Source organism: Crocodylus porosus, unplaced genomic scaffold, assembly GCF_001723895.1.
Source record: "Crocodylus porosus isolate Cpor-Errol unplaced genomic scaffold, CroPor_comp1, whole genome shotgun sequence".
Taxonomy (NCBI): domain Eukaryota; kingdom Metazoa; phylum Chordata; order Crocodylia; family Crocodylidae; genus Crocodylus; species Crocodylus porosus.
In genome coordinates this window covers 1,080,794-1,108,372 of record NW_017728915.1, presented here as the reverse complement: position 1 = coordinate 1,108,372, position 27,579 = coordinate 1,080,794, and the positions used below count along the sequence as shown (strand labels likewise).

The window sequence follows — 27,579 nt, the reverse complement described above, 5'->3', positions numbered from 1 at the left end:
ATCAGGCAGAAGCTAGCAACCCTTCCAGGCTCTGTTGTGTATTTGGACACTGGGGGAAATATGGGGAATTTCTTAATAACTTGCATGAAAGAAGTTTCTTCTTTTCCCTATCCACTTTTGTATTGTGAGATACCAGGACCCAATGGGTGGATTTCTTTTCTGGGACACCAGAACAGGAGGTGGGTATCAGCCACACAGTTCATCCACATCAACCCAGGTTTCCCTATCAAAGACTACTCACAGAAACACACTGGAAGAGAATGGCAGCCAAGGAGACAAATAATATAAGAGAAAAGACATGGGGATAACAACTCTGCTGAACAGTGCAGGGGGGAAGAGGGAGTTCTGGATGTTTGGGGCCTTGGAAGCAGATCATGCTGCCAGCAGGTACAGGCACCTAAATCTAGCTCTCCTGTGCAGACTTCTAAGGGCCCTGTCTCATTTTGAAAGCCTTTCCTGTGTTGCTGCAGAACATCTGCTGGATGCAGATCTCCCCGAGGAGACGAGTTTTTGACAGGAGCTTGAGTTTTTCTGGACTTGCTGAAAATAGCCATGATAAGAAACATCAGTGCTGACCCAGGGTTCAGCCTTGGAGTGGTAAAACGATAGGGCTCCCCCTTGCAAAGGGAGTCACAGAGTTCATCCAAGCCAACCCAGGCTTCCCTACCAAAGTCCATCAGCACACGGAAATGGTAAAGCAATGATAGTCAAACAGTGTAACTGAAGCTTGAGGCAAAGAATGGCAAAAGCCTAGCAGTAAAAAGCTGCCCCCTCTGAGGCACTAGATAAAAAGGATCATCTTGTGGACCTGTGGGGACCCACTGCATAATGCAGTACTATGCAGAAACCCGCAAGACTCTGAAAAAGCAGCCAAGAAACAGGTGAATTAGCCTAAGGTGAATTAGCTGTGTAGATACACCCCAAGACACCCAAGATATGCTCACCAACTGCAGCCAGCTAAATGCATCCACCTCATCCAATCAAATGCAGGCCTGGCATTATCTTAATTAGACTGTTGGATTTCTTCCTGGATGAACGAAGCCCTGAGGAAGCTCCAGCCTGGTTCACAATGAAGCAGCAACACTTCTCAGCAGCACTGGTCAACCTGAGCATGACAACCTGATGTGCAATTCTCTGCACTGGCTTCCCATTGCACACAGAGTCCAGTTAAAAGTCACTTCAGGCTACTTCATTATTAGTTACGTGATGGCTGTGGGCTCAATGTTATACAAAATATGGAGAATAGGGGGAGAGCCACAGATTCTTCTCTCTCCAAAGAACTCCTGAGTCTAAAAAGACAATGATGTTAGACAAAAACATCCTGGGAGGTCTGAAGAACCAAAATGTGACAGTTCTCTTGGAGGAACCTCAGGGTAAATGGGGTGATAGAAAGAACATGTGATGGGTTTATACGTGTGATGGCAGCTTAACCCTCTGGCTTTGAAATAGTCACATCACATACCAGTAGCAAAGCCAAGAGAAAGTTATTCAGTTCATCCCATCTGGACATGAATTAAACCATCCGGGCCAGAGGTGAATACCGTATCGTGCAGGAAAACTTGAAATTTCTCTCTTTCCCTATTGCTATGAAGCCCAGTGGGTCATGGAATACTGGACCCTAAAGCCTTCCCTGTTGCACTGATCAGGTAGGATTCTGCAGGAAGATAGGCGGTGGGACTGGCAAAGCAGCAGGAAAGATGGAAGCATTTCTCTCTGGGGTCATTTACATGAAATACAGCTGCTATTGGAGGTTTGGAATATTAAAGTTAGATTCAGCAGGGACTTGTTTCACAGTGAGATGCAGGTGACATGGTCAGAAGTGCAGGAAAAATTGCAAGCATAAATAATATCACTGACTGGGAATTTCACTGTTTATCGTGTGTGATGATCATCATCACAGCCCTACCCTGTGCTAGGTGCTGCACTGGCAGGCAGAAACCAGTCCCTCCTATCTTAAGGGGTAGGTACAGTACTAAGAAGATAATGGTATGATAGAGAGGTAGGTTAATATTTGTGGGTATAATGAGAAGGTAGTTTTCAGGAGAAATATGAATACTGAAAAGCTAAGGATTTGTCCATGTGAACAGCCAGGAATATAGCAACTGAAGAACTGCATGGGAAAATTATAGGCATGATCAAGATGATATTTTTGCATACTCGGTTACATACATGCATTGTTAAATAAGCAGCTCTGCAATATCCGCTACTCCCCCCCTCTTTCCCTCCCCCCCACATACACACTGAGCAGAGTATTACCCACTGGAGGTGTTCGATTCCAAGGTCCTGATTTAGGACCATCTAACTTATGCAGATCTACCTCCCCACTCCAGTAGCTAATTCAGGCAAGTCGAGGAAAGGGGCTGCTGTGCAGTTTCTGCTTCTGAGGGAGGCCTCAAAAATGTCAGCCACCCCCTCCTCTCCAACATCAATTCCATTAACCAGTCCCCTTGCTGCCACTTGTAACATCCGGCTTTCCAGTTCCCCTGGACATGCAGGGCAGGAGGTCAGTCATGCTCCTGATTAGGGGGTGAGTCCCAGTACTGAACCTCTAGTCCAAAATGCTCACAGTCGCATATCACAAGGAGCACAGCAAGGTAGTCACCCCAACTGCATGGTCCCTCCCCCATTCCAGTAAACCCCTTCCTACCCCCTCCCACTTTCCCTTCATTCTCAATTTCAATGACCTTCTTTAAACAACACAGTTATGGTCCAAAGGCTGGATTCAGCCTGCACCATCTGCCCTGCAGCACATCCCAGTGCTACAGCCCCCCCAGGGGTGTTTCCCCACTATCACTTCTGCTTGCTCTGCTCTGATTTTTACTCACCTCCCTGCTAATTCCAGACTCACAGAAGTCTTGATGTTGCAAGACTTGTGTTCAAGGATGATCTAGAGCAACAAAGAGGTCCTGTTCTTTCCTGTGTCATAGAAATCCACCTGTATAAGACACCCAGAAGAAAATAAGCTAAGGTAAGAACTGGTTTCCTTCTCTGTTGTTCCCTGTTGCAGCAGCTAGTAAAAGACCCTCAATCACCCTGCACTCAATACTGCTCCCCTGCTAACTGATAGCAATCCTCTCAAGGGCTCTGCTGGGGATTAGCAAACAGCACCATATGCAAATAGGATTAACAGGGCAGAGTTGTCCCATATCCACACAGATCAGAGCCCCGCACTGTTCCGGGCATAGCTGTGAGCAGATTTGTCACTCAAATGCCAGGGCACAACTGACCAACAGGGAAGTCTGATATCTAATCAGCCACCAGCCTCTGCTTCTCCCTGGGTCAGCCTCCAGGATCTTGTGGATCTGCAGATTCCTGTTAATCCGGGAGACTAAGGATCCACCTGTGCAGCAGTAATATTTTACACCCATGCCTAATACCATTGCTGTTACTTACAAGTCACCATTCATGAGGCTTGCTGGGGAGTCTCTGCCTCAGAACTGAACTCCAAGGCTTCCAGGCTTAGGGCTTGCACATAGGATGCCTGCCATGGATTTGGGACCATCTGAAGCCCCAGACTGATAAATCTGGGCAGTAGGATACTTGCCAGTGTTAGCACCACACAGACTTGAACAACTGAGTTCTGCTCAGTCAAAATTTGCAACTTAATTCAGAACTGATCTGGCCCTGGAAATAAAATTTTATTAAAAAAAAAAACCATGGAGCTGACACAAACTACAGGAATGGAGGCCTGCTGTCATTGTCCACTACAGGGCTGCATTCCCAAATAGATATCTGCAAAGCTGTATCCCAAGCCAAACAAACTGAGGTACATGGTTGCCTCTGATTGTAGGAGCATGCAAGTATAAGACATTAAACAGGGGAAGAGAGTTGTCAGAAGAACTAGGGATAGGATGAGGCAGGGAGATGCAGGGCTCAAGACCACCACTCTCTGAGCCAATCCAAGCAGGAGAGTGAGCAAGTCTGGGGGCAGATTGAGGCTGCCTGTCATTGAGCTAATCCTTCCCTTGCTGAGGCTGGCAGTTGCAGGCTGATCCATTTACCACTGACACTGTGAATTATCTGGATTCCCCACTGTCCCTAATCCTCCCACTTTGGGGCCTACATGTTCATATTCTTTGTGGAGAGGTGCAAACCATGACCATGGACCCCCACTGCAGCAGGGCTCAGGAGCCACCCCCAGCCATTCCCTGAGACCAGGACAGCACATGTTCCCTGAGGCCACTTACAAATAGAGCTGGTAGGGATTGGTGATTTGGGGGGTCAGCACCCAAAGCAAAAGAAGTCAGAGGGAGATTGCTCAGGATCCAAGCGAAATACATTTTTCAAGTTGTCAGGGAAGGTGAAACCAAAACTCAAATATTCCATTTTGTGAGGAACAAATTATTCCATCAGTGCACATTTCCTTGTGAAGTTCTCATGAGAACAGCAAAGCAAACAAAGGGCTGGAATCCTGAAAAGAAGAGGCATGGTTCCCACTCCTCCCTTTCAACCCAGTAGTTGAAGCAGTCAACCAGGCTGTGCAAGAGCAAAGCTCTGCTCCCCACCCACCCACCCATCATATTTGAACGCACATCTTGGAACTCCCAGAGGAGCACCCTAGGTGGTTTGCTTGTCTGTGATGGGTCTCCCTCAGTCTTTCTTGCTATAATTGTTCCACTGTGTATATATAAATAATTAGATATTCCTGAGGCAGAGAGATTGATGCTCTGGTCTGGTGGGCAGGAGGCTTATCTAGAAGGTTGGACAGCTTAGTGCTAGTCCCTGCTCTGGTGCATGCTTAATTATTTATGCAAAGTGAAACAGCATTGCAGGAGACATTAAGGGGTCTCATGCTCCACTCTGTCCCATCCTTGAAAGAGCCTACACGTGTGGGTAAAGCACCTCCCTGGGAGGTGGGTCCAAGTCCCTTCAGGAGAGGAGGGAGTTGAACCAGCATGTAAATGCCCTAATTACAAGAGAGATTGACCCACTAGCTCCTAATTCCAGACCTGGAAGCAGCTCAGCAGAGAAGGGCAAGGTCACTGTATCCTATGAGATCCCTGCATACCAGGGATACCCTCCCACCAACCTGCCCCTCACCTGGAGACACTGTAGATCTTCCCCCTCTCCCTCCAAACAGAGATCAGTTATTTCTCCATATCATTGTTGGCATCCACCTGCAACCTCCTACTGCTGCCCAAGAGTGCAGCTACCCCTAAACAGGCCACTCCTTTGTGCCCTACAGCTGCAGCAGCTGTTTGACTCTTTGCCAGAAAAAGAAATAGGCTCAAGTAAGAGGAAAAAGAACCGAGTGGGAAACCTAAGAAAAAGAAAGTAGGGGGAGAAAAGAAGGGACAGGAGGAAGAGAACAAAACTACCACTGCAAAAGGTAATGCCCCCCCAAAACAGCTGCATGTCATGAAGAAGAGGATGGGATGGAGGACACACAGGGGTTCTTAAGCCCCAAAGCAATCCCAAACTTAGCTGAAGCAACTAACATGTGGCAAGGAGGGACAGCCAACTTGGCCAAGTCCTCTGCAAGCAACAGCTCAAATGAAGGTGGTGGGGGAGAAACTGACTTTTTAAATGCTTGACCATGGCTTTCACAATTGTATCATTAAATGTTTACAGCCTCATGAGAAGGAACCACTGGGAGAGAATGAAAGGGACTTTACAGGCACTTAAGGCGGACATTATATGTCTGCAAGAATTTGGAATAGCATTGGCAAGAGAATATACACATTTGAGAAAGAGATGGGATGGGGGACCATCTTGGTGGGCAGAGTCAGACGACAATAAGGCTGCAGGGCTGGGTATACTGGTTGATGCAGGGTGGGTTAATGTAAAATCAGCGCAAACAGTTATACAGGGTTGAATGCAGAAAATGAGGGTGGCAGTGGGGCAGGGGGTAGGGGTGGACATCTTCAATGTCTATGCCCCCACGGAGTGACCATAGCGAGGTGGGGGGGGCGTGTTTCTGGAAATTAGGAATATGTGCCGGGGGAGGTGGGTATCGAGTGCTGGTTGGGGACCATAACTGTATCATTGAGGAAGGGGACCATGAAGGGGGAGTTGGTGGAGCAAAACTGGACAGCACGAGGCAATGGCTGAAAGGGCGATTGTGGGAAGAAGGGTTGAGGGATGTGTGGGAGAAGGAAAAAGTTAGAACAAGGGTTGATCCAAGGGGTCGTAAAGTATCCTGGATTGACTATGTCTTTGTTTCAGAGAGTGTGGGAGTAGGCAGGAAAGAGGCTGTAGATGTGAGCTGTAGTGACCACAGGCTGCTCTGGGTAGATTTACAACTGAGAACCAAGCAAGAGAGAGGGAAGGGGGTATGGTGTTTAAATACACTCCTGTTGAAAGATGACCAGGATTCTGGGTTCTGTCAAAAGGAATATGAAGGCTGGCGTACGCTGAAGAATTTCTTTCAGTCGAAGTGGGACTGGTGGGTGGTAGTCAAGAAGAGAGTTAAGAAATGTTTTTTTGCCACCGGGGAACAGCGGGCAAGGGAGAAAAGTAGGGCCTTGACCAAATTGCAAGGAAAAGTACAAGGTTTACTCAAAGAAGCAATGAACGGGCGGGAGGTGAAACAAAAACTGCATGAAGCTAAACAAGCAGTTAAGAACTGGTTCAGAGATAGGGAACGGGGATGCATCTTTTTGGCACGTGCACCATGGGTGGGGCAAGGGGAGACATGGGGGAAATATTTTGAGGAGCAGGTACAGAAAGGAGAAGGGGAAGTAGGGAAGCTGAAGACCAGGGAAGGGTTATGGCTTGAAAAGCAGGAGGATGTATTGGGGGAGATTACTCATTTTTATGGGGATTTATACAAAGAACAACTGGTGAATAGGGCCAGGCAGGACTGTTTCACAGACATGTTGTAGAAGAACATTAAAAGAGGAGGATAAGCCTCTCTTGCCAACGGACATTACACTGGAAGAGGTAGCAGCAGCACTGAGCCACTGCAGTGAAATAAGACACTAAGGTTGGATGGGCTGCCAGCTGAATTTTATTTAAGTTTTTAGGACTTAGTAGAGAGGGATTTAGTGGAGGTATATAAAGAAGCACTGAGGAAGGTGGAAGCAGGAAAGGCTTTTGCGGTGGATGGGGTAGTTTTGTTACATAAAAAGGTGGAGAAGGAGCTTTTGAAAAACTGGAGGCCCATAACTCTACTCACTGTTGACTATAAACTCTTAGCAAAAGTGCTAGCGCAACACATGGGGCAGGTACTTGATCAGGCAGTGGGAGAGGACCAAACACATGCCATTAGAGGAAGATGATTGACAGATACTCAGTGGATCTTACGAGATGCACTGTGATATGTGGGGGACAGGAAATGGAAAGTGGTGGTGAGCCTCTTGAAGGCTCAGATCGAGCGAAAATATTTAGAGAAAGCTTATAATAGTGTGTTACACGAGTTTTTGTTTAGGATTTTGGTGAAGATGGGGTTCCTGGAACATTTTGAGTGGGTACGGGCATTGTATGGGAATGCAACGAGTTGGGTATTGGTGCAGGGGTTATTGGGAGATGAGTTTAAGGTGGACAAGGGGGTGTGACAGGGGTGCCCTTTGTCCCTGGCACTCTTTGTCTGTGGAATCAAACCGGTGGCCCAATGCATCTGGGGGGACAGTGGGGTTAAGGGGGTGATGGTGCCAGGGTGGAGAGGAGAAATCAAAGTGGCTCTTTGAGAGCAAATAAATTGGAGAACCCTGTTTAGGCCAGCTGGAGTAGGTTAAGCGAGTAGTCTGGTTTGGTGGGGGTTGAAGGGATGGAGAGAAAGGGATGATGGGAGTGTGTAGTTTTGTGTGGAATAAGGAGAGGGATACATAATTTGTCTGTGAGTAAAAATGGTGGTTATTTAAATTGTTTGTGATGTTTAGAAATGTTGATAATGGGTGTTGAAATTTAATTTTGATGTATATATGGGAAGGAGTGATGTGTATTATATTTGTAATTTATATGGTTTTATAATTTTAAAAAAGCTGTTTGACCCCTTGCCAGCAATAATGTCTCATTAAATGTGGCCTGTCATTATTCACATTAGGTCAGATACAGCAGAGGCTGAGAAAGACCCCAGCACTCTTTCCTATCCAGGGCAGGGGGTTGGACTCAATGTTCTAATAGGTCCCTTCCGACCCTAAAATCTATGAAATTTATGAAAGATATGTCCCCAGACATCCAAGGTACCCCTGGATCTCCCAGTCCCCAAGCCTCAAAGGAGTGAAGGGCACAGGAGGCCTGTTAGGGCACTGAATCAAGAGCCTGTGCACATCAGAGGAGATGTCTCATACAGAGATGCACAGCATTCACTGCTTCCAGTACCTGGGTAAGGGGGTAAGTAGCTAATTGCAGGCAGCCAAATGATGGCCCATAGCCTTCAGCTGTACAACTGCACACAGCTTTATGACATCAGGTAACATCAGTACAAAGCAGACAGTACTGTGGAGAGATATCTAGACTGTTTCTTGACTCTGTGTAGCCATGTCAGCACTGGCCATACTCAGAAACAGAACTAACTGTATCCCAGGTAAAGTTCCATACTGCGGTAGCCATACTGGTGCTGGGACCAGAACGGGTGAGTATGTTTGCACCGTAGTTTCTCACATGCTTGAGAGAGACTGCTGCAATCAAAGAGGCTTTACCAGCTCACAATTGGGTTTAGAGCCCGCAAGCCAGAGCAGGTGGGCAGGACACACTTGGGAACATCCAGGCAAACACTGCAGGGTAGACAGTGAGGTAGACCCATACCCTCCATGGGGTAGAGGCCTCCACATCAGTCTGGAGCTGGCACATACAGTTGGCAGGTGCATTTATTTCATAGATTTCATGGACGTTAGGGCTGGAAGGGACCTCAGAAGATCATCAGGTCCAGCCCTCTGCCCAGGGACAGGAAGTTATCTAGGGTCAAAGGATCCCAGCAAGATAAGTGTCCAAATGTTTCTTAAGAGAGTCCAGAGCAGGTCCTTGCACCACCTCTGGAGGAAGTCTATTCCAGGCCTTGGGGGCTCAGACAGTAAAGTTTTTCTTTATGTCCAGGCTAAAATGGTCTTGGAGGAGTTTGTGACCATAGGACCTTGTCATCCCTTGGGGCCCTATGGTGAAAAGACATTCCCCCAGATCCTCATGTATACCCCTTATGTATTTATAGGGTGCCACCAGGTCACCTCTGAGCCTGTGTTTTTCCAGATTGAAGAGTCCCATGGCTCTCAGCCTCTCATCATAAGGCCTATTTTCTTGCCCTCTGATCATGCACGTGGCTCACATCTGGACTCTTTCAAGCTTCTCCACATCCTTCTTGAATTGTGGAGCCCAGAATTGGATGCAATACTCCAGCTGTGGCCTCACCAAAGCCAAGTACAATGGGAGGATGACATCCTGAGATTTACTTGAGAAGCATCTATTGATGCAAGCCAGAATTTTGTTTGTTTTACCAGCTGCGACATCACATTGGTGGCACGTGTTCATCTTGTGGTCAATTATGACCCCCACGTCTCTTTCAGCCGTGGTGCTAGCAAACATAGCACTGTCAAGCCTATAGACGCAATGTGGGTCATCCCCCCACTCCCCCCGGAGGTGGAGTACCTTGCATTTTTCTGTACTGAAAGTCACCAGGTTTATATCCACCTGGTTTCTAAGCCTATCCAGGTCAGCCTGGATCACCAACCTATACTCAGGTGTAGACACTCTTTGCCAAAGTTTAGTATCATCGGCAAACTTGGCCAGTCCACTTCTGTCACTGGTGTCCACATTGTTAATAAAGACATTAAAAAGAACAGGTCCAAGGACGGAGCCTTGGGGGACACCACTGGTCACGAAACACCAAAATGATTCACGTCTGTCAACTACCACTCTCTGGATTCAACCTTGGAGCCAATTGCCCAGCCATCGGACTGTGATGTAGCTGAGGCCAGTTGGCCAATTCTTCCATGAGGAGATCATGGGACACCAGATCAAAGGCTTTTCTGAAGTCCAGATAATATGATGTCAATCTCTTCTCCTTTGTCCAGGTGATATGTCACCAGATCAAAGAGGGAGATGAGATTGGTCAGGCAAGACCTACCTGCAACAAACCCATGCAACCTACCTCCAACAAGCCCCTCAGGATGTTGCCGTCAGCTAGCTTGTCAAGAATGGTCTCTTTGATCATTTTTTCTAGAATCTTTCCAGGGATTGAGGTTAAGCTGATTGGCCAGTAATTCCCCAGATCTACTTTCCTCCCTTTCTTGAAGATGGGCACCACATCAGCCTTCTTCCAGTCTTTGGGTACTTCACCTGTGAGCCACGAGTTTTTGAATATCTTTACCAGTGGCTGGGCTATGACGCCTGCCAGCTCCTTAAGTACTCGGGGGTGCAATCTGTCAGGACCAGCTGACTTGAAGATGTCCAGCCTCTCAAGGTGTTCTTTTACAAGGTCTACACTAATGCTGGATATAAATTCAACCTCACCCTGGCTGTCCAGTATCATGCTATGCAGGGCAGTCCCTTTGGGCTGATGAAAAACTGATGCAAAGTACCCATTAAGCAGGTTGGCTTTTTCCTGGGTGTCAGTTGTCCCATTTGGTTTAGCAGGGGTCCAATGTTACCCTTGCTTTTTTCCTACTCCCCACATATCTGAGAAAGGACTTTTTATTGTCCTTGATGCTTGAAGCTACTTGAAGTTCAGTTGCAGCCTTGGCTTTCCTGGTTTGCTCCCGACAGGTGTGGACCAGCGTGGAATACTCCTCCTTTGTGATGATTCTGGTCTTCCATCCTTTATATACCTCTCTTTTTTGGTGTACGAGGTCCATGACCTCTCTTTTGAGCCAAGGGGGTTGCTGTGCCCTTTTGACACCCTCAGACCTGTGTTCACAAACTGAGAGGTCCCTTGCAAAATGAGGTGTCCCTAACAGGCATATACCTTATCAGTTTATTGGGACAGACCCTTGGCTTTGGCTCAGTGGGACCAACTGACCCCAGTGGGCTTGGCCCACTGATTTACGGTGAGGTCAGGTATTTTCCTATCCCAGCAGTCCTCTTCACTTGTCTGAGGAATAATTCCATGCTGCTGGCTGAGAGTGTGTATGGCTAAGTAAGGGTGCATCTGACACCAGTGCAGTAGGGTGTCAGGTCCCTGGGACCTCTGCACTCCAAGGGGTGCGATAGCTCTGATTACAGGGCAGTGTGCTCCACCCATCAGCCCTGTGTTAGTCTCCAGACAGGGGACGCAGCCCAGCTCTGTGACTTCCCCCCTCCCCAAAAACAAACCAGCTTTGTCTGGACATGGCAGCAGCTGGCTGCAGGCCTGCAGGGCTTGCAACCTTCCTTTTGAGCCAGACTGAATGAGGGTCACCAGTTACCAGGTAACTGCAGGGCCACTGCTCTGGTTACCTAGCAACCCTGCCCTCATCACCTAACAGCTACATTTGATATTGGTGGCCTGTTGCCATGGGAATAAGAGATCAGCAAACAGAATGACTAGAGCCCAAGTCAGGCCTGAGACAAGGCTCACACAATGCAAAGAAGGCTGAGAAAATAAGTATCACTTCAGTGTAGGTATTTATGACCATTTATTATTATTTATATTGCAGTGTGAGCACTCAAATCTGTGGCTGGCTCTACACATGTGTAAGCCCCAGAGAAATATTTATAATCTATTCTAAAGTGCTCTTTCTTTTCCTTCTATTTAGCCTCACTTTCAGTTGGTATCACTCAAAGGGAAGGAAACTAAAAAAATAGAGCCAGTAAAACTTTCCCACCTTGAGATGGAAGTGTCTCTATTAAACTGCAGCAATGTTTTCTCCTGGGAGCCAAAGTTACTTCACACAGCCCCAGTGGGGCAGTGCAAGGAAACATCCAGTGAGCTCTATGCCAAGTGTTCACTGTTAGCCTGGGGCTAAAGAGCAAGCCTGAAAACAGTTGAGAGACAGGACTAAGATGCAGATTTGGAGCTGAACACTTCTGAGTTCAGAGGAATTAGGAGCCTGGGGTTTTGGCTCAGTCCTATTTTGGAACCCGGGGTTATCCATGAAATAATTTAGATGTGAAAGGGAACTTTATGTTTGGGGATGAGCAGATTTAGTGCTTTGGTTCTAGTCCATCACTAGTTTATGGCAAATTAAAGGTGTTTGAGAATGGAATCAACCCAAAAGAGAGAAGATGATTCTTGAATAAAAGTTGCACATTTTAGTGCTTCACTGTGCCTTTGTGTTCCAGGTTATTTTCACCATTAACTTTACTGATCCACAAGAGACTGAGGTTTTCCACTGACTTTAACAAAGTTCTTCTCTAGCTCTGCACATTGAATCAACTCTGCTTTTCTTCTGGAGGGCTTGCTTATTAGATTTCCAAGCTCCCATCAGTCTGCATTTCTTCTTCATTCTTGCTTTGGAAAGTGGAAGTACTCTACTCTGCATCCCTCCCTCCCCACCCCCTTCTCTTTCTCTGGAGGCATGTACCCTCTGCAGGCCCTGAGGAAGATTATAATACTAACGCAATGAGTGAGTGCAGGGCCCTTTCCAGGTGGAAAAGTGTGTAAGATCAGAATTTTTACCCTGTGAGGTTACAAACTAAGGACCCAGTCTGACCGCTACTGCTGCAACAGTCTTACAGTTGACATCAGGGACAGCTGGCTCAGGCCCTAACAAGATATAGAGTAGATCCATATCTTACAGAACAAGGCCAGATGTGTGTAATGGACCGTGCAGCTTGTAGGAGTCACGAGGTTTGGATCTTTGGGAACACCTGGTTCACGTGAGATTGAAAGGGCAACAGGATAAAGGGCAACACTGACTGAGCTATTGAGAGAGGCAAAGAACCAGGGGAGCACCTAGAAGGAGTCATGGGCACAAACAAATATTAAAGGCCAGGTTTGGATACAGCAGCCTTAGATTTGGGCTGGCTTTGGCCTGGCTTCCAGAAGTGCCATGCCTTCACCACTCCTGCAGACTTCCCTTAGAGTGATATGTCTAAATATTAACCCCTTGGCACCTCAGGTCATCACTGAAAAACCAAGGAACATAGAAGCATATACTGGCACTCCTGTTCTCAGAGGGCATATACAGCCCACAGCAGAAGCGGAGTCCGGGGACAGAACTGGAACCACAGAGTGAGAGTATCCCTATGGTGCCTCTTAACTACTTGTGCAATGTGCAGCAGGATGCTGTGGGTCTCTCTCAGGCATCTGAAGGCTCAAAAGGGGCCACAAGATGCTAGATATACCCAGTAAACCACCAGTACTCCTTTTATTGCATGTGATTTGTTAGCACAGCACAACCAGGGACTTGAACAATGTGGACAGCCTGAGTACATGATGTTATTATGAGTTATAGTCTGTGCATAATGTCATCAGGAGATGCAGCCTGTCAGTCACTTACACATAAGCCTTGCCTCTACAGACTTGTCCACTTAACTGTCCTCTCTCTTCAGCAGCAATGGCCCAAATACTTGATTTGGTCCCATGGCCAAAAGATGGCCATCATATCGGTGCCATCCCTGCTGTTCTCCTGCCTGTGGAGCCAAGGACTTCCAGGCTGGCTGGAGTAAAGGACAGGCTTTACCACCCAGCCCTGCCAACCTTACGTCAGATGGATATGGACACGGCAATGAACAAACTCCCTGATGAACATTCCCGGACAGCCACTGCATGCACGAAAGGTAATGTCAGTATTGAGCTTTGGAAGGTAGCAGGACAGTCCTGGGTAGAGAACACTGGACTGGGATGCAGAAGACAACGGCTCTCTTTCTGACTCTGCTAGTGAGCTGCAGTGTGACACCTGCTCTCTGATCATCAGTTGTCCCGTCCATAAAATGGAGATAACAATCCTTACCCCCTATGCAAGTGCTTTGAGACCCTCAGTCTTACTATTGTAAGACAATATGACTCCAGCTCTGCTATTCTCCTTTCCTCTTCTTTAAACAAGCAGCCTAATTTTCAAAGCTTCTGAGATCCTCCAGCCTCCATTGAAGCTACAATGAACAGGGGACACACACTTTTGAAATCAGGCTCCTGATAATCTGTCTGCCTTAGACATTTACAGTACATCCATTGGTACTGTTGCAGCTGCTGCTTGCAGGAAGTGAGCTATAGGTGCACATGTGACAAATCCATACCTGATAAGAGCATAGAACAGGGACTCAGGGCACTTGAATGCTGCTGGCCAATCACTCCTCCTCTCTGCCTCAGTTTTCTCCCATATGTAAAATGGAAGCAATTATTCTGATCCACCTTTGTAAAAGGCTTTGAGATTTCCTTATCATTTGGACAAGCATGGCACAGCCAATAGGTTCCAGTGTCAGTTCTGCCCTACCTCTTCATACACATTAAGTCAGCTGAGGGCTGATATGCTTTCTGGGCTTCCAGAGTCTCCCTGTACTCTCAGCCAGCAGCTTTTCAGTAATTTTTGGAAGATAGGACCTCATTCCCCTTCTTTGGGGACCAGACATGGCTTGATTCCTTTGGAGGGAACAGCACCTAACCCCCAGTCACAACATGCAATTCCAATGATCAGAAACAAACCAAGATTCATCTGTCTGAGAAAAACATTCAAGTAAATCAGCATGAAGAAGAATAGGACAACTGGCTGGAGACTCCACAAAGCCAACATAGCTGGGCCATGTTCTGCAGCAACCACTATTGGTACAAGTCTTTCATCTCACCCATGGTTGAGATTGCTCTTGCGAAAGGCAGTGTAGATTTGCACCTTATAGACTAACTAAATCAGAGATGCACAAGCTTTGGTAAACAGCAGCTTGCTTCATCAGATTTTTTAAATTAGAATATCTATATCTCCTCGATCATAGACTTCCATTGCACCTTTTTTTTAAAAACCACCTGAAGAAATACATGCACCCATTACAATAACTGCACCTGCTCCCCTGCACCCACACACACCCACCCTCTGCTCTTCCCTAACCCAAACACAGTCCCTTAGTCGAGGGCCCGATTTGGGGTTTCCCTTCTCAGTTCATTCACTGTCCTTGTTGTTGTTGATGTCTCTGCTGTTTCCACTGCTGCTGATTTGGGCTGTGCAAAGCTTTGGTCCCCAGTTCAATTCAGCAGAGATTTGGCCCGATTCGGTGGCTGAATCTCCTAATCCAAATTGAAACAGAGGACCCTTTAATCTCTCCAAATCAAATCAGAACCCTCCGAATCAATTCGGAAAGATTTGGAGATTCAGACATAGACACAGCTTTAAATGTTTTTTCTACTTCCCTCCAGCACGCTCCCCGACAGACCCAGAAGTGGACCGGAAGTTCTTCCAGTCTACTTCTGGGTTTATTGCCTGCACATGGAGGGCTCCCGCACTCCTGTGGGATGTTTCATGCGCCCCAGCATCACAGCGATCATCCCTGGTACCTCAAGGTATGTAGAAAAAACTTTTAAAGCTTGTCTGTATCGCTGATTCTCTGAATCAGCATCGAATCTTCAGATTCAATTCAGCCAAATATGAATCAGGGACAGCAATTGGAATCAAAGAATCGAATCACTGCCCCTGATATGGGCTAAATCCACATCTGAATCAAATAGCACCCATTTCACACACCCCTACTGCTGATCCTGTTCTTGTCTTCTTTGCTGTCTCCAGGCCCAGTTGAATCGTTGTCCCCTTCATTGTCCCTGTCCACTTCCCTTCCCAGGGGGACTTCGAATAGCCTGTGCCACACATCCCTTTTCCAGGTGGAGTTGGCTGCATCCTCTACATCCTCTCCCATCACTTTCTGGTAGTAGGGCTGGAGTTCACTCAGAAATAGTTTAACACAGTCAGTTTTCTCAAGCTTAATGTGACTGTACATTAGGAGGTTCCTCCATTACCACAGGGTGCTCCTGATCCAGGACACAGACTGGTCAAAGCAGGCTGCCTGGGACCCCTGATGTTTAGTCAGGTGTCCGTACAGCACCACCTCCCTTGTCATCAGCCTGACTCCTGTCACTTCCTCAAGGAGCCAGCTTAGCTTTTTCCACACTCCCTTGGCACAAGGGCAGAGCCAAAAGAGGTGGTCAATGTTCTTGCTCTCATCTCGGCAGTTTGCCCTGGGGCAGCTGGGTCTAGACTCTCACCTTGCTCTGTGCTTCCATGCCTTCACTGGGAGTACACCATGAGTTATGAGCCAATTCATGTCTCTGTGGTCTTTTCTTCGGTCTTTGTGGAAGATCCAGTCCCAGACAACCTGGCAGTCATCAGCAGGGAGCAGCTCCACGGTCAATAGCCTGTCTCTGTCTCTGACTGCCTTTTGTATCTTCCTGTGGTTAGACATGGTCTCTGGGCTTTCCTTCTGTAGCCCGTACCCACTCCAGAACTCCTTCAGTACACTATAGAAGCAAGGGTATTCCATGATACATGGTCTCCCTTTGGCTGGTACATACACCCCCCCACGGTCTCAGGAGGTGACCTGTAAAATACTTGGCAAGACACGCTATTTTGATTGCTGGCCCAGTCACCAGCTTGCAGATCTGGCTCGTGTACTGTGCCCACAGGAAGAGGTGGATGTCTGGCATCCCCCTGTCTCTGGCCCATTTCTTCATGTACAGGGTCTTTCTTACCACCTTCTCCATTCTGGATCCCTGGAAGACGCACACAGCTCTCTGGATTCTTTGGGTGACAAACTTGGGTGGGGGGAAGACCAGTGCAGTGTACAGAAGCAATGGAAGCAACACCACCTTCATGAATGCCACATCAGAAGCTCTTCCCTCTGCTTGTTGGGACCCACCATCAGCGCACGTCTCCCCTGGGCTTGTATCCTCCCCTTTATAAACAATGCCTCCTTTGTCTGGAGGTGCCAGAATTCCTCATTAAATGTCAGACTTCCAGTCAATCTCCGTGGCTCAATTAGCACCCAGACACTGTTAATACAGTTTTCCATCCCACCCCCCAAAACTGAGAATTCCTCTTTAATTAGCAATCGGGTGTGGTTACCATATCAAAGAGATCTTTTGATCCTCTCTAACACCTTTGGCAATATACAAACAATTAACAGTATCCTCCTGAAGGTGTTTTTTGGCATGGTGGTGAGGCAACTATTTCCTGCTGTGATTGTGAGCAAATTTCCCCTTTGAATAAGAACCATTAAGGTTTTCATGAATAATTATTAATTATTAAATACTTATGTAACACCTTTTTCCCTGCCTGAGCAGGGAGAGTAGCATAAGTTTTCACCTTGTCTACATACAAAGTTGAGTCAATTTAATTAAAGTGTGTAACATTTACCAGCCTACCTGTGCCATATAATTGTACAATGCAGCATAAAGTGGGAGAGACTAACATGGAAAGAAACACTCCTGTTTTGGAATAAGGGGATGTCATCAGTGCAGGGTTAACTCTTATAATGGGCTCCTGGGGCCTGAGAACCCTGGTTTGTAATTCCCTGGTGTGAATAGGAACATGGCAAACACATACCTGATTACTGCATCCTCACTGCTTTTCCAGTGGCTTGTGGAAGAGCTTGTCTGCCCTTCTGGCCACACAGAGGGAACTGTGGAAAGGTACTGGCAGATAGTTAGCACTCAAGTGGTTTAGCTTGCATCCATACTCTGGAGTAGGTGGGATACCCAATCTAGGAGAAAGCAAAACATAGGCTTCATCCCAGCAAGGTCGGCCAGCCTCAGTTTAAAACAACACCAAACTCAAGGTTTGCATAAAATCAGGGGAAGGAAGTCTTCAGGGTAACATTCAAGTAAAAGTCCCAATGAACTATAGTAAAGCTACTTAGCAGCATGTACACAGGACTTGTGCCTCTTTAATTATAGTGGTAAAATCACGTGGCAGTAAAATCATAACCTTCCCGATGCTGACAAACCTTCAGTGTTTGCTGCTACATGGGCAGACTTACATCCATTTAAAACTATCCCTCTGGGTTTGGCCTGTGCCTTTCAGGCCTCATTTACATGAGAACAGTGTACCAGTTGAACCAAACTGATTTAATGAAACTGATGCACCTCCCTGCTGTGCACACGGTGTATGAACACACTTAACTTCTGTTTCATGTCAGTTTATGTCTGTTTAACTGAATTCAGTTCCTTCCTGATTTAAGTTAAGTCAATTATAAGCATGGCTGAAACTGATTTAGAGGGTTGCACTGGTTTATTATGTAATTGCACTGCAGAAGCTGGATCAGGCCCCGATTGTGCTAGGTTCTGTATATACACTGAACAAAAAGATAGATGCTGTCTATGCAAACTTCCATAGATTCAGAGACTCATAGAGTTTAAGGCCATAAGGAACCCCAAAGCCATTTTGTTTGATCCCTTATTTATCGCTAGCCATTACATTTCACTTAGTTACCCCAGAATTTAATCCAATATTATTGCATCTTCCTGGACGGTGTCTGGCCTTGATGTGAAGAGATCAAGAGACGGAGAACCACCACTTCCTTTGGTGTAGAGTTAGCAGTCTAAAAATACTAAACTGTGTGTTTAGAGCAGGGCTTGTTCACCATTAAAATGTATCATCAATCAACAGTTTCAATAGTCTGAGCCCAGCTCATTCCCAGTGTGTCCGAGAGGACTCACCTTGCACCATTATGTAATTGATCCATATAAGGATACTGACAGCACCCCATAAAAGTTGAAGAAGTGAACTGCAGGACTTCCCATGGGCCAGCTCCTGTTTCCCCACCATTGTTGGTATGAAGATGCAGAAATGTGTTGGGGCACTTCTATTAGTGGCAAAACAGTGGGAGCAGTAAGTGTGTTTAGGGGAGTGGCATTTTTACCAGTGCTGTCTAATCCAGAGGAGGAGAGGTCTAGTAACATGTGGTGCATCTACACGAGACCCTTTACTATGCAATAGCATAGTTTACTGTGCAGTAAGCGTGTGCATCTGAGCCTAATCTGCATATAAAATGAACTGTTCCAAACAGGAGATTTTACCATACCTTCAACTCTCCTATGAAATATGAACTTTCATTTGTACCCAGAACTTTTATAATCTTTTGTCCTATACCTGATGAAGGGTGTTTGTGCCCGAAAGCTTGCAATTAAATAAATTTTTTTTGCAACATCTAGTTGGTCTAATAAAAGATGTCACCTCTACCATGTGTCCCAATTTCTACATGTGCACACACTTACTGCACAGTAAACCTTGCTTTTTGTGAGTAATTTTTCTACCTACAAATGCAAGTAGCAAATTTACTTGTAATTAGTTACTGCGTAGTAACACTCGTGTAAATGCCTGGCCTGGAGCAAATCTGCTTCCCACTTCCCTGCATGTGTGGATATCTGGCAAGTAAACTGCTCCTGGATCTAATGTATATGTAGACACACTCAAGTAGGTTAAGACGCTTGCATGAATCTCTGTGTCCTGTCTGCACTCACAGCCTACTCTTATGACCACTGATATTTTTGCATCCAGTCTGGGATGTTCCCAGAAGATTAAAAGCCCTTGGCAGCTCCATCTGTTCAAATCTGACCTTAACCAAGTGCTGGCTAAACCAGCTTGCAACATTGCTTTTTATTAGTAGTACAAGGGAAGAGCTGTAGAGGCCTCAGCCAGTGACAGGGCTCCAGTCATTTAGGTGCTATACAGACATGTAGTAAGTCACAGTCCATGGCTCAAAGAGCTTCTGTCCTAAACAGCTAAAGGAAGGGAAGGAGGAACAGTGGCACAGAAACGAGAAGTGACTTGCCAAAGGTCACACAGCAGGTGGATAGCTAAACCAGGCACAGAACTGAGGTCTTTTGACCCTTTACCTTGGGCCCTATCGTATAGGCCACATTGCTCTCATTAGGGTTTTCTTGACCAATGTGGGCAGGGCCAGACTGTTTTAAATCATTTTCAGGTCCTGCTCTAAAGAAGATCAGGACTGTTCCACTCTGGGCCTAGGATAAAACCTATGATGTTTTCCCATGACATGTTTTAAATGAGTTGGCTTCTGTGCCTTCACAGGCTGGCAGAGCTGAGTCCAACACCAGTTCAGCTGAAACTTAAATCAGTTCAAAACCAGTTTTCAAACAGGCTTCAGAGCACAGTGCAAAGCACTAAACCTATGGGGAAGAGAAAGCCCATTCTCTGCTCACTGGAGGTGAACAAGAAGCCCATGGTCCTCATTTCTCTCCTTTCTGTTCCCAGAGGATTTCAACAATTCCACGTTCACACTGGTGGGAGTTCCCAACACGCGCCTCCCAAGCCTGGTAAGCCACATCAGCCAAAGAGCAGAGCACTAGGGGGAACACTCGTACCGTGCCGACTTTCTGTGGGTCTCTGTCGTGGTGTTCACATATCCAACTTGCACCTTTCCCACCCTGAAAGTGAAATTCTGGATCTTACCTGGGTCCATCTTTGTGTAAACATCAGTAGTGGTTTCCACATAATCCCTGCTATTGAACATCAGCCCTATGCTCATTCCTATACAAACAAATATGAAGATACAGCCTACATGCCAATGTGTACAACAGATACAGACAAGCCAATTCAGACAAACAGGGCCCTGCTTATGCTAGAAATTGTTCTGTTACTTGGCAGTAGGCATCAATTATTATTTCCCAGTTTTCCCTTCAACTGGGGTTGAAAATAATGTGGTTGCTACTAGACAGGGCCAAATCATTTCCAACCCCAACTACCCAAAGATACCAGATGCATCATTCCACCAAGGTACTGTTGGCATGCTGGCAGTAACAGGACGGGTGGGATGACTTGGGAAAGGACCACTGGCTGGCAGTCTTTGTCTGTTTTAGTATTAGACTGTTGCTATCCTCAGCCTAGTTCCACTGGTGAGAGTCTTAGGGTGGACATGACACCACCATGTCATTAGACCTGATCTGAGCAGGGCCAAATAGCAAGGTAGCTAAAACCCCAGCAATCTCACTGTGACTAGTAATTGACCTGAGCAAGGGGTACTAGCAGGGGAATCTGTAAGAAAAGGCATCTAGGTCCTATCTCTTATTTGTACTTACCAGAATGAAAGGATTTTCTGCCTACTTACAATAACATTCACACAAATGAGACTTAGGGTCCTAATGTGGACATATGGAATAATCACTGTGGGTGTTCTCCCGTGAGGGCCATGACACTGGGTGCTCGGTGGGGCTGGAATGGGGCAGGACCATTGCAAAAAGCTCTGGGGAAGAAACATATTATACCAGAAAGGATTTAAAAGCTGGGGGAGAGGAGGTGGAAAGAGTGAAGGAAGGGGGTCAGGGGAAGCGGTGATATTGGGAACAGCAGTGGGAATAAGATGTTTAACTGCATGCTAAATGAAGTGGTTTCTTTCTGAGAGGCACAACCCTAATTTTTCTGAATGCTGTGTGTGTGTGTGTGTGTGTGTGCGTGCGTGCGTGCGTGCGTGCGTGCGTGCACGCGCACGCGCACGCGCACGTGCATGCCTAAAAAAGGGTTCTTGTTCTCCGTTTGGGCACTGGGAGGCACCTTAGGCTCAGTTTTGTTTCATAAGTCCCTAGCCCAAGGCTTCCATTTCTCCAAATGTATCTGCTAAGAGCAACTAAAAATAAAGATGTACTCATTTGTAAGCTTTGGTTATAAGCAGGATTCCCCTATGTTCCCTTCACCATAGCGTTTGATCCATTTGGCTTTGACTGAGCTTTGTCAAGCTTCAGACCTTCCTGTTTTGGAAGAGAAGCCAGTAGCTTGCAGTCTGTTCTTGGTTAACTCCCATGCCCTTGAATTCTTTGTTAGTGCATGCTAAACTACAGGGCACAGAGGGTAAGGCAGCAAGATAACCTCTGTGGGTCCCATTATTTAAGGATTGTAGAATCCAAAGCAAGCTCACAACAACCATTCATACAAGGGTTTTTGAGACATAAGCAAACATGGCCACTGGCAATTTTGCTGTGGAAGAAGGTAAAAGATGTTGGATTGTACCATAAAGAGCCGTTTGCTCTGAGCAGGGCACAGCAGATGCTGCTGCTCATTTTTGAAAGCTCAATCAATAACTCATAACCAAAAGTGGGATCATTTTCAGGGCAGACAAAGTGATGCCATTTATTAGACAAAATGCTTTGCAATAGGTTAGCTGGCAGACAATAGGATGAAGGAAGTCCTCATTATATACACACTGACGCTTTTGAATGTATCCCATTGTTTAACTTTCTGTTGGGACTGATACAGAAACCAAAGTTTCCTCTGTTTCAAGGCAGCATGGTGAACTGAGTTGAGCATAGGCAACAGCAACCCCTGATTTCAAATGGCAAATCATGATATGGGCCTGTGCCTCTGTTTCCCCATTGGTTAAATGGAATAATCATTTTCATATCTTTCTGGTCTGTTCTGTAGCACCTTCCATCCAAGGCTCCATAAGCACTTTCCAACTACTGATGAGTTGGAGGCCACTAAGTAATATTGGATTTACATAACAGATGAGGAAACTGAGGCAAAGTTAATGTGCGGTACTTCAGGGAACCACAAGCACATTTCCTGGCTCTCAAGTCCCTTGCATAAGCACAAAGTCACCCCTCCCCTTTTAATTAGTTAATGCTGAAGAGCATTTTGCCAAGTCCATAGCATTCCAACTTTGAGAAAATTACTGCATAAGGATAAACTAATCTGGCAAGGATCTGGAGCCAGGTCCCTGCAGCTGGGCATGGATGAGTGACAGGAAGAGGCTACCAGAATGAAAACATGGCTCTGGATTTTCTACCTACTAGTCAGAGGTTGGTAAGCTGATAACAACAACAACAACAACAACATGGTTATTATAATACTTGCCTTCCATGGATCTCAGCTCAAAGCTCTTTACAAAGAGAGGTCATACCACAAGCTCCATTGTACAGCTAAAGAGGCTGAGAACCAACTTGTCTGAGTCACCCAGCAGAGTAATGGAAGACCTGGGGATAGAACACAAGTCTCCTGGGCCACAGTTAATTTCTTCATCCATGAGTTCACAGCGCCCACAGGGAGAGAGAGGCCTAAAATATCTCTTGAAACCAGGGTGCAATTTATTTTTGTAGTTGCCTGCACACCTACATGAGAATGAAAAGTTTTGTCTTTTTGTCCTGAACTCTACCCCTCTCTTCTGAGCCCCACTTTTGTAGCACAAGGCAAGGCCCAGGGTGGGGGCTTGTAGTAACATCTTGCCTGCCTTTCTCTGTTCAGGGGATGACGGAATTGGGCAGGTCACTGACTGCAAAGTACCAAGACAGGAAGATGGCTCCTTTCCTCCCTGGCACTACCCAGGATGAATGGCCAAGCTATACATGTGCAATGGATGACTGGTCACGATTTGTCTCTTCTGCTGGAGAGTTCAGGCTGCCCAGCATCAATAAGAAAGGTACAACTGGCACACGCTAGAAACAAAGCCTCCACAATCCCCGCCCCCCTCCATTTGGGATCGGAGACAGGCTGAGCCAATGTCTAATTCTCTTGAGGTCTGAACTAGGGTTAAACAAATGGAGTCTCCTCAAGTGAGTAAAGTGAAGGTAAAACAAGGCTATAATGTTACAACTCTGATAACATATGCAGCAAAGATACTGATGCTTTGCTGCATGTGCCAGTGGCCTGTCTATACGGCCAGCATGCTTTAAGTGCGGCATTTCCACAGTTTCCTGGCAGACATGACACCTACCCACACAATGAGCATCTCTCTCTTTTCTGGAATGACCATGCTGTTGTATCAAACTGCAGATGGTTTCTTACTCCATATGTATCTGACGCAAAGACCTAGACTAGCTTGATGCAGAAAGCTATTTCCGGTTCGTTCTATTTAAAAAAATAATTAGTTAATTGCCCTTTCTGCAGCCAGGCAAATAACTGCTGCTTCATGGCAGATTTTCAGTTTGGTTTAGCTGTCCACAAATGGTATTCTTTATTCTTATTTTTCATCTGAAAATATCAAGTCTCTAGCCCTTATGGTTATGAAGACAACTTTCCTTGCTTGAAATGAATATAACCAGTACCTGGGTCAGAAGTTACATCATTCAAAAAGGTATGAAATTTCCGTGTGATTGCTGAGGCGTTAACCTGGTAGTAGGGTGATAACAAATGAAAAGTCAGTGTTAAGTATTTCCCTGCTGATCAGTTCAGCAGGAACATTTGATTAAAGTGCTTACACCAACCCCAACCCCAAGCCCTAATTATTCCCTACTCAATTGGCTCAGCCTTTTCCTCCCCTCACAACTTCTGTGTCAGCCAGTTAAAGCGGTGTTCCAAAATGGGCAACAAACTGCCTAGCAAAGATATACTAAAACTAGTATTAAAATAAACCACAGGTTCATAGTGGGAACCTGGAGGGATTGGACTGAGAAGGGCAGTGAATGAGGGGAGGGCTTGAGAGGCCATTTATTTTGACTACATTGCACATTAAAACCAGACCTTTTTCCACCTTGGTAGGCCTCAGAAGAGGTGCCATTCTGGCTCCCAGCCTTGGAGAAGACTGATCTGTGGAATCAAGGTTAAAAATCTACCTGAGTCTAGCAGCCTGCTGGGTCAGTTTGGTTAAGGCACACCAGTTTTCATAGCCAATGGCACACAAAGAAGTGATACGGCCAATATTATACCTGGCTATCTTTGATTCCCCCACCTGAATGACCAAGTGCCCATTCACACCGGGGATAATGGGAATCAGCCTTTGGTATGATTCTGGAGGGAAGCTCAGACTCATCTCTCTGAGCCTTAGTGAGACTCCAAAATGCCAGTTAGATATTAACAATGCAGAAATCAGTCTTTTCCATCCCCCTTCAGTTGCCTGGATAAGCTCTCCCAACACCTTCTACTGCTAAATGTTGTGTTAGTGCACAGAAGACAATGGGCTAAGCCCACAATTAAAGTATGAGGGTACAGGGCTGGGGAGCACAGGGGACCATCTCACCGGTGATGATGTGTGCACCTTTCTCTCTCTCCACAGTGCTTGGGTTCAGTTATTATGCTGTTAGATATCTAAAGCCTGAAGTCACACAGACATGGAGGGTGAGTGCTAGTGCCTGTGCACTGTGATGCAGTGCAAGGGGAATTTTGCCTGGAAGCTGTGTGTTGCACTGGATGGTATTTTTCAGTTCCTCCACAAAGGCTCTCAGCCTGTTGGGCAAGAGGAAGGAGGGAGGTGTGAGGTGATCCCACCTGCCCTGCTTTTTCCATGTTATTATACAAGTTGGAGGCCCTAGCTACAGAAGAGGGTAGTTCTGGGAGGTCCCTGTGTAGGGAAGATTGAGACCCACTGGTTTAATGGAGCCATGTCACTCAGTTCAGTTCTGGGGCTTGTTGGCCATCTATGGGAAATACTCAGATGGACCTGCATGAACACGGGAGGACAGGATGGTTCCCCCCTGGCCTTCTGGAATTCAGTGACCCACGTTAGTTAATTCTGTCTTTCCCCAGCTACAACCTTCTCTCATGTCCCGCTCAGCTCCCCCACTGCAGACAGCTCAGCATCTCACAGGCCTCTTAGGATCCACTCTTGCAGATAGCAACTCAACACACCAGAAGCTGTTGTGCGCACTGCCCTCACACGGTACACACTCAAACAAGGCTGCCCCTACAAAGCCAGTCTCTGGAGATCTGTATCAATTGACACAGCTTGTCCATTTGCAAGGGGAGATCAAAAGAAGGAAGGGAAGGACAGTACAGATCATGGCTGTCAGGACCACATGTATAAAATTAGCTCTATCTCACCAGTAGCAGCATCTGCAACAGCCTAAATCACAGGAATGGAATGGGAAGACTGCTTAGAAGTTCTGCATTTTCTTCCCAAGGATCACCACCCTCATTGCTAGTCTGGGAATTTTTCCCTGGAAGCTTTACTGACCACTTCTTGTCCAACAAAATGTAGCTGCTTCAGGGGTGGAACACTGCAGCCCTACTACACCTGCAACAAAGCTTTTTGTTGCTGTGTGCAGCAGGGCACTAAGATGCCTGCTACTTTGAGAGCAGAGACAAGGGCCCAGGTGCAGGTTGCCAGGACAACCAGTTAATGAGGGTAGTGACTGCACCTGCCTGGCCAGTGGGCCGGAAGGGGCAGGGCCTGGTGCCTATATAAATCACAAGCCTGAGGCCAGGGGGAGTTGGCTGCTGGCCACCAAAGGAGAAGGAGCTCTGCCTAAGTGAGTAAAGAGAAGCTGGACTGCACAAGCAGGCTGATACTGGGGAAGAGATGGAGTACTTGTGGGGTGGCTTGAAGGTTGTTACAGATAAGCAGCTAGAATTTATGTTATAGCCCAGGGGCTTATGTTTTGTGTTTGTTGTTACACCGGTGTTTGGGCAAGGCTATTAGGAGTTGGATGAGGCCTCATGGGGGTTCCATGGTAGCGTGGGGACCCCGGCGCCAGAGGGTGCAGCATTTTGGGGTGCATTGTCCCCAGCCCCAGGCAAAGGGGGCAGAGCGCAAGAAGCCCCAGGCAAAGGGGGCAGAGCGCAAGAAGCCCAGACAGGGGCAGTGCTTGACGAGCGCCAGAGGGCATGGTGAGAGACAAGGGCTACAGACAGTCCAAGTGCCCAGCGGGGCACAGTAAGACTGAACAACATTCAGTACATCAGCGAGGCTTGGGGTGTAGTAAAGGGGCGGTTGGAGCCACGCATAGCCCATAAGGCTGGGGTGCCCAGGAACACCTATTAGCAGAGCTGGGCTAATGTACAGGAGGATAACCATGTCCAGGGAGCCAAAGAGGCAGCCTCCCTAATTGCATATCTGATATCAAAGACATGGCGGGCGATATTGAGGGTGCATTTTATAAACCGACCAGACATGGTAAGGGGCGCTAGGGGAGAGCACAGCGACCCTAGGACTCCCCTCTTGCTACACTGTGTATGAAGGAGGGGAGGCCCTATAGGATCTTTAGTTGACTACAAGAAGCCAGGAGTTGAGCTTTACATTTTATAAGATCAACTATGCAGCAAAGGCATTGGCTCAGAACTGGCTGAGTCAAGAGCGCCATCTATTGAAAGACCAACACCACTGCCCAGAACATCTTGGTTTTCCATGATTATCATTCCCAACCCAAAGTATGACCTGTCTTGGCTCTTCTCAGAGGTCTTGCCAGTTCACAGCAGGGGTACATTTTTTTCTTGGGAAACTGAATTTCAGTTCCTTTTCTCGAGGCATATGCACCCCTTACAAACAGCCCAGCATAATTCTGAAGTGACTTAATTGAAGTTAGTGAATTACACTGGCACAAAATGGGTATAGGAGAAGTAGGCCAGGGGCCAAGGGGGTCATACAGCACACCTCACAGGGCCTGCTCGGGAAAGCAGTGAAACATGCTTTACCTCTAAGAGTGTCTGGGTTCTTGTAGCTGGATGTATGGTAACAAAGTGGATTTGATGGGCAGAATGGTACAAACTGGTCATGGTGAACATGTCTCATTCTCCACTCTTGCCCGTGTAATTCCAGTACTGCCTCAATCAGAACCCCAGCCTGGATCAATATGGTCAGAAGCCCATCCCTTACACCAGCAAGTAAGTATCCCTGGGCTTGTTTTCTTTTGTTGCTGGTAGCATTGGGCTTTCCTGCTAGTCACACTTTGTCTTCTATTCCTTTACAGCAACATATTCAGGAGCTTTGGGACAGCATACAGGTAAGTGCTTTTGAGACCATCAGGTGGAACAGGCATAGTAGTAAAAGCTACCGAACATGAATAAGGGAGAGGCAGAGCTGGACTGAGCCTTTGGAAGAAAAGTGCATCAAAGAGTACAGAAGATAGGCGGGTGATCCAGGCTGACCTGGACAAGCTCAGCAAATGGGCAGACGAGAACCTCATGGTGTTTAACACCGATAAATGCAAGG

General features: G+C 46.7%; 2 protein-coding genes across 6 annotated transcripts in view; one reads left to right on the top strand and one right to left on the bottom strand.

Moving 5' to 3' along the window:
- The window catches only part of CNGB1 (cyclic nucleotide gated channel beta 1), a 119,579-nt gene that overhangs the window by 86,647 nt on the left and 5,353 nt on the right, over nt 1-27,579 (bottom strand). For 2 of the 3 annotated variants that reach the window (XM_019535484.1, XM_019535483.1), the window contains exon 1: nt 2,826-3,056. The gene's annotated coding sequence lies outside the window, so the exon portion shown is untranslated. Of the gene's footprint in view, nt 1-2,825; nt 3,057-17,312; nt 17,470-27,579 lie in introns of those variants that run through there. The other variant, XM_019535482.1, reaches the window with a different exon arrangement.
- TEPP (testis, prostate and placenta expressed) overlaps nt 11,364-27,579 on the top strand; it is a 19,031-nt gene continuing 2,815 nt past the window's right edge. Inside the window, exons 1-7 of one of the 3 annotated variants that reach the window (XM_019535489.1) lie at nt 11,364-11,468; nt 13,348-13,572; nt 19,983-20,044; nt 22,962-23,136; nt 24,709-24,770; nt 27,187-27,251; nt 27,338-27,370. In XM_019535489.1, the coding sequence (XP_019391034.1) occupies nt 13,350-13,572; nt 19,983-20,044; nt 22,962-23,136; nt 24,709-24,770; nt 27,187-27,251; nt 27,338-27,370 (620 nt within the window). In that variant the 5' untranslated portion in view covers nt 11,364-11,468; nt 13,348-13,349. Of the gene's footprint in view, nt 11,473-12,366; nt 13,573-19,982; nt 20,045-22,961; nt 23,137-24,708; nt 24,771-27,186; nt 27,252-27,337; nt 27,371-27,579 lie in introns of those variants that run through there. The other 2 variants (XM_019535490.1, XM_019535488.1) reach the window with 2 other exon arrangements.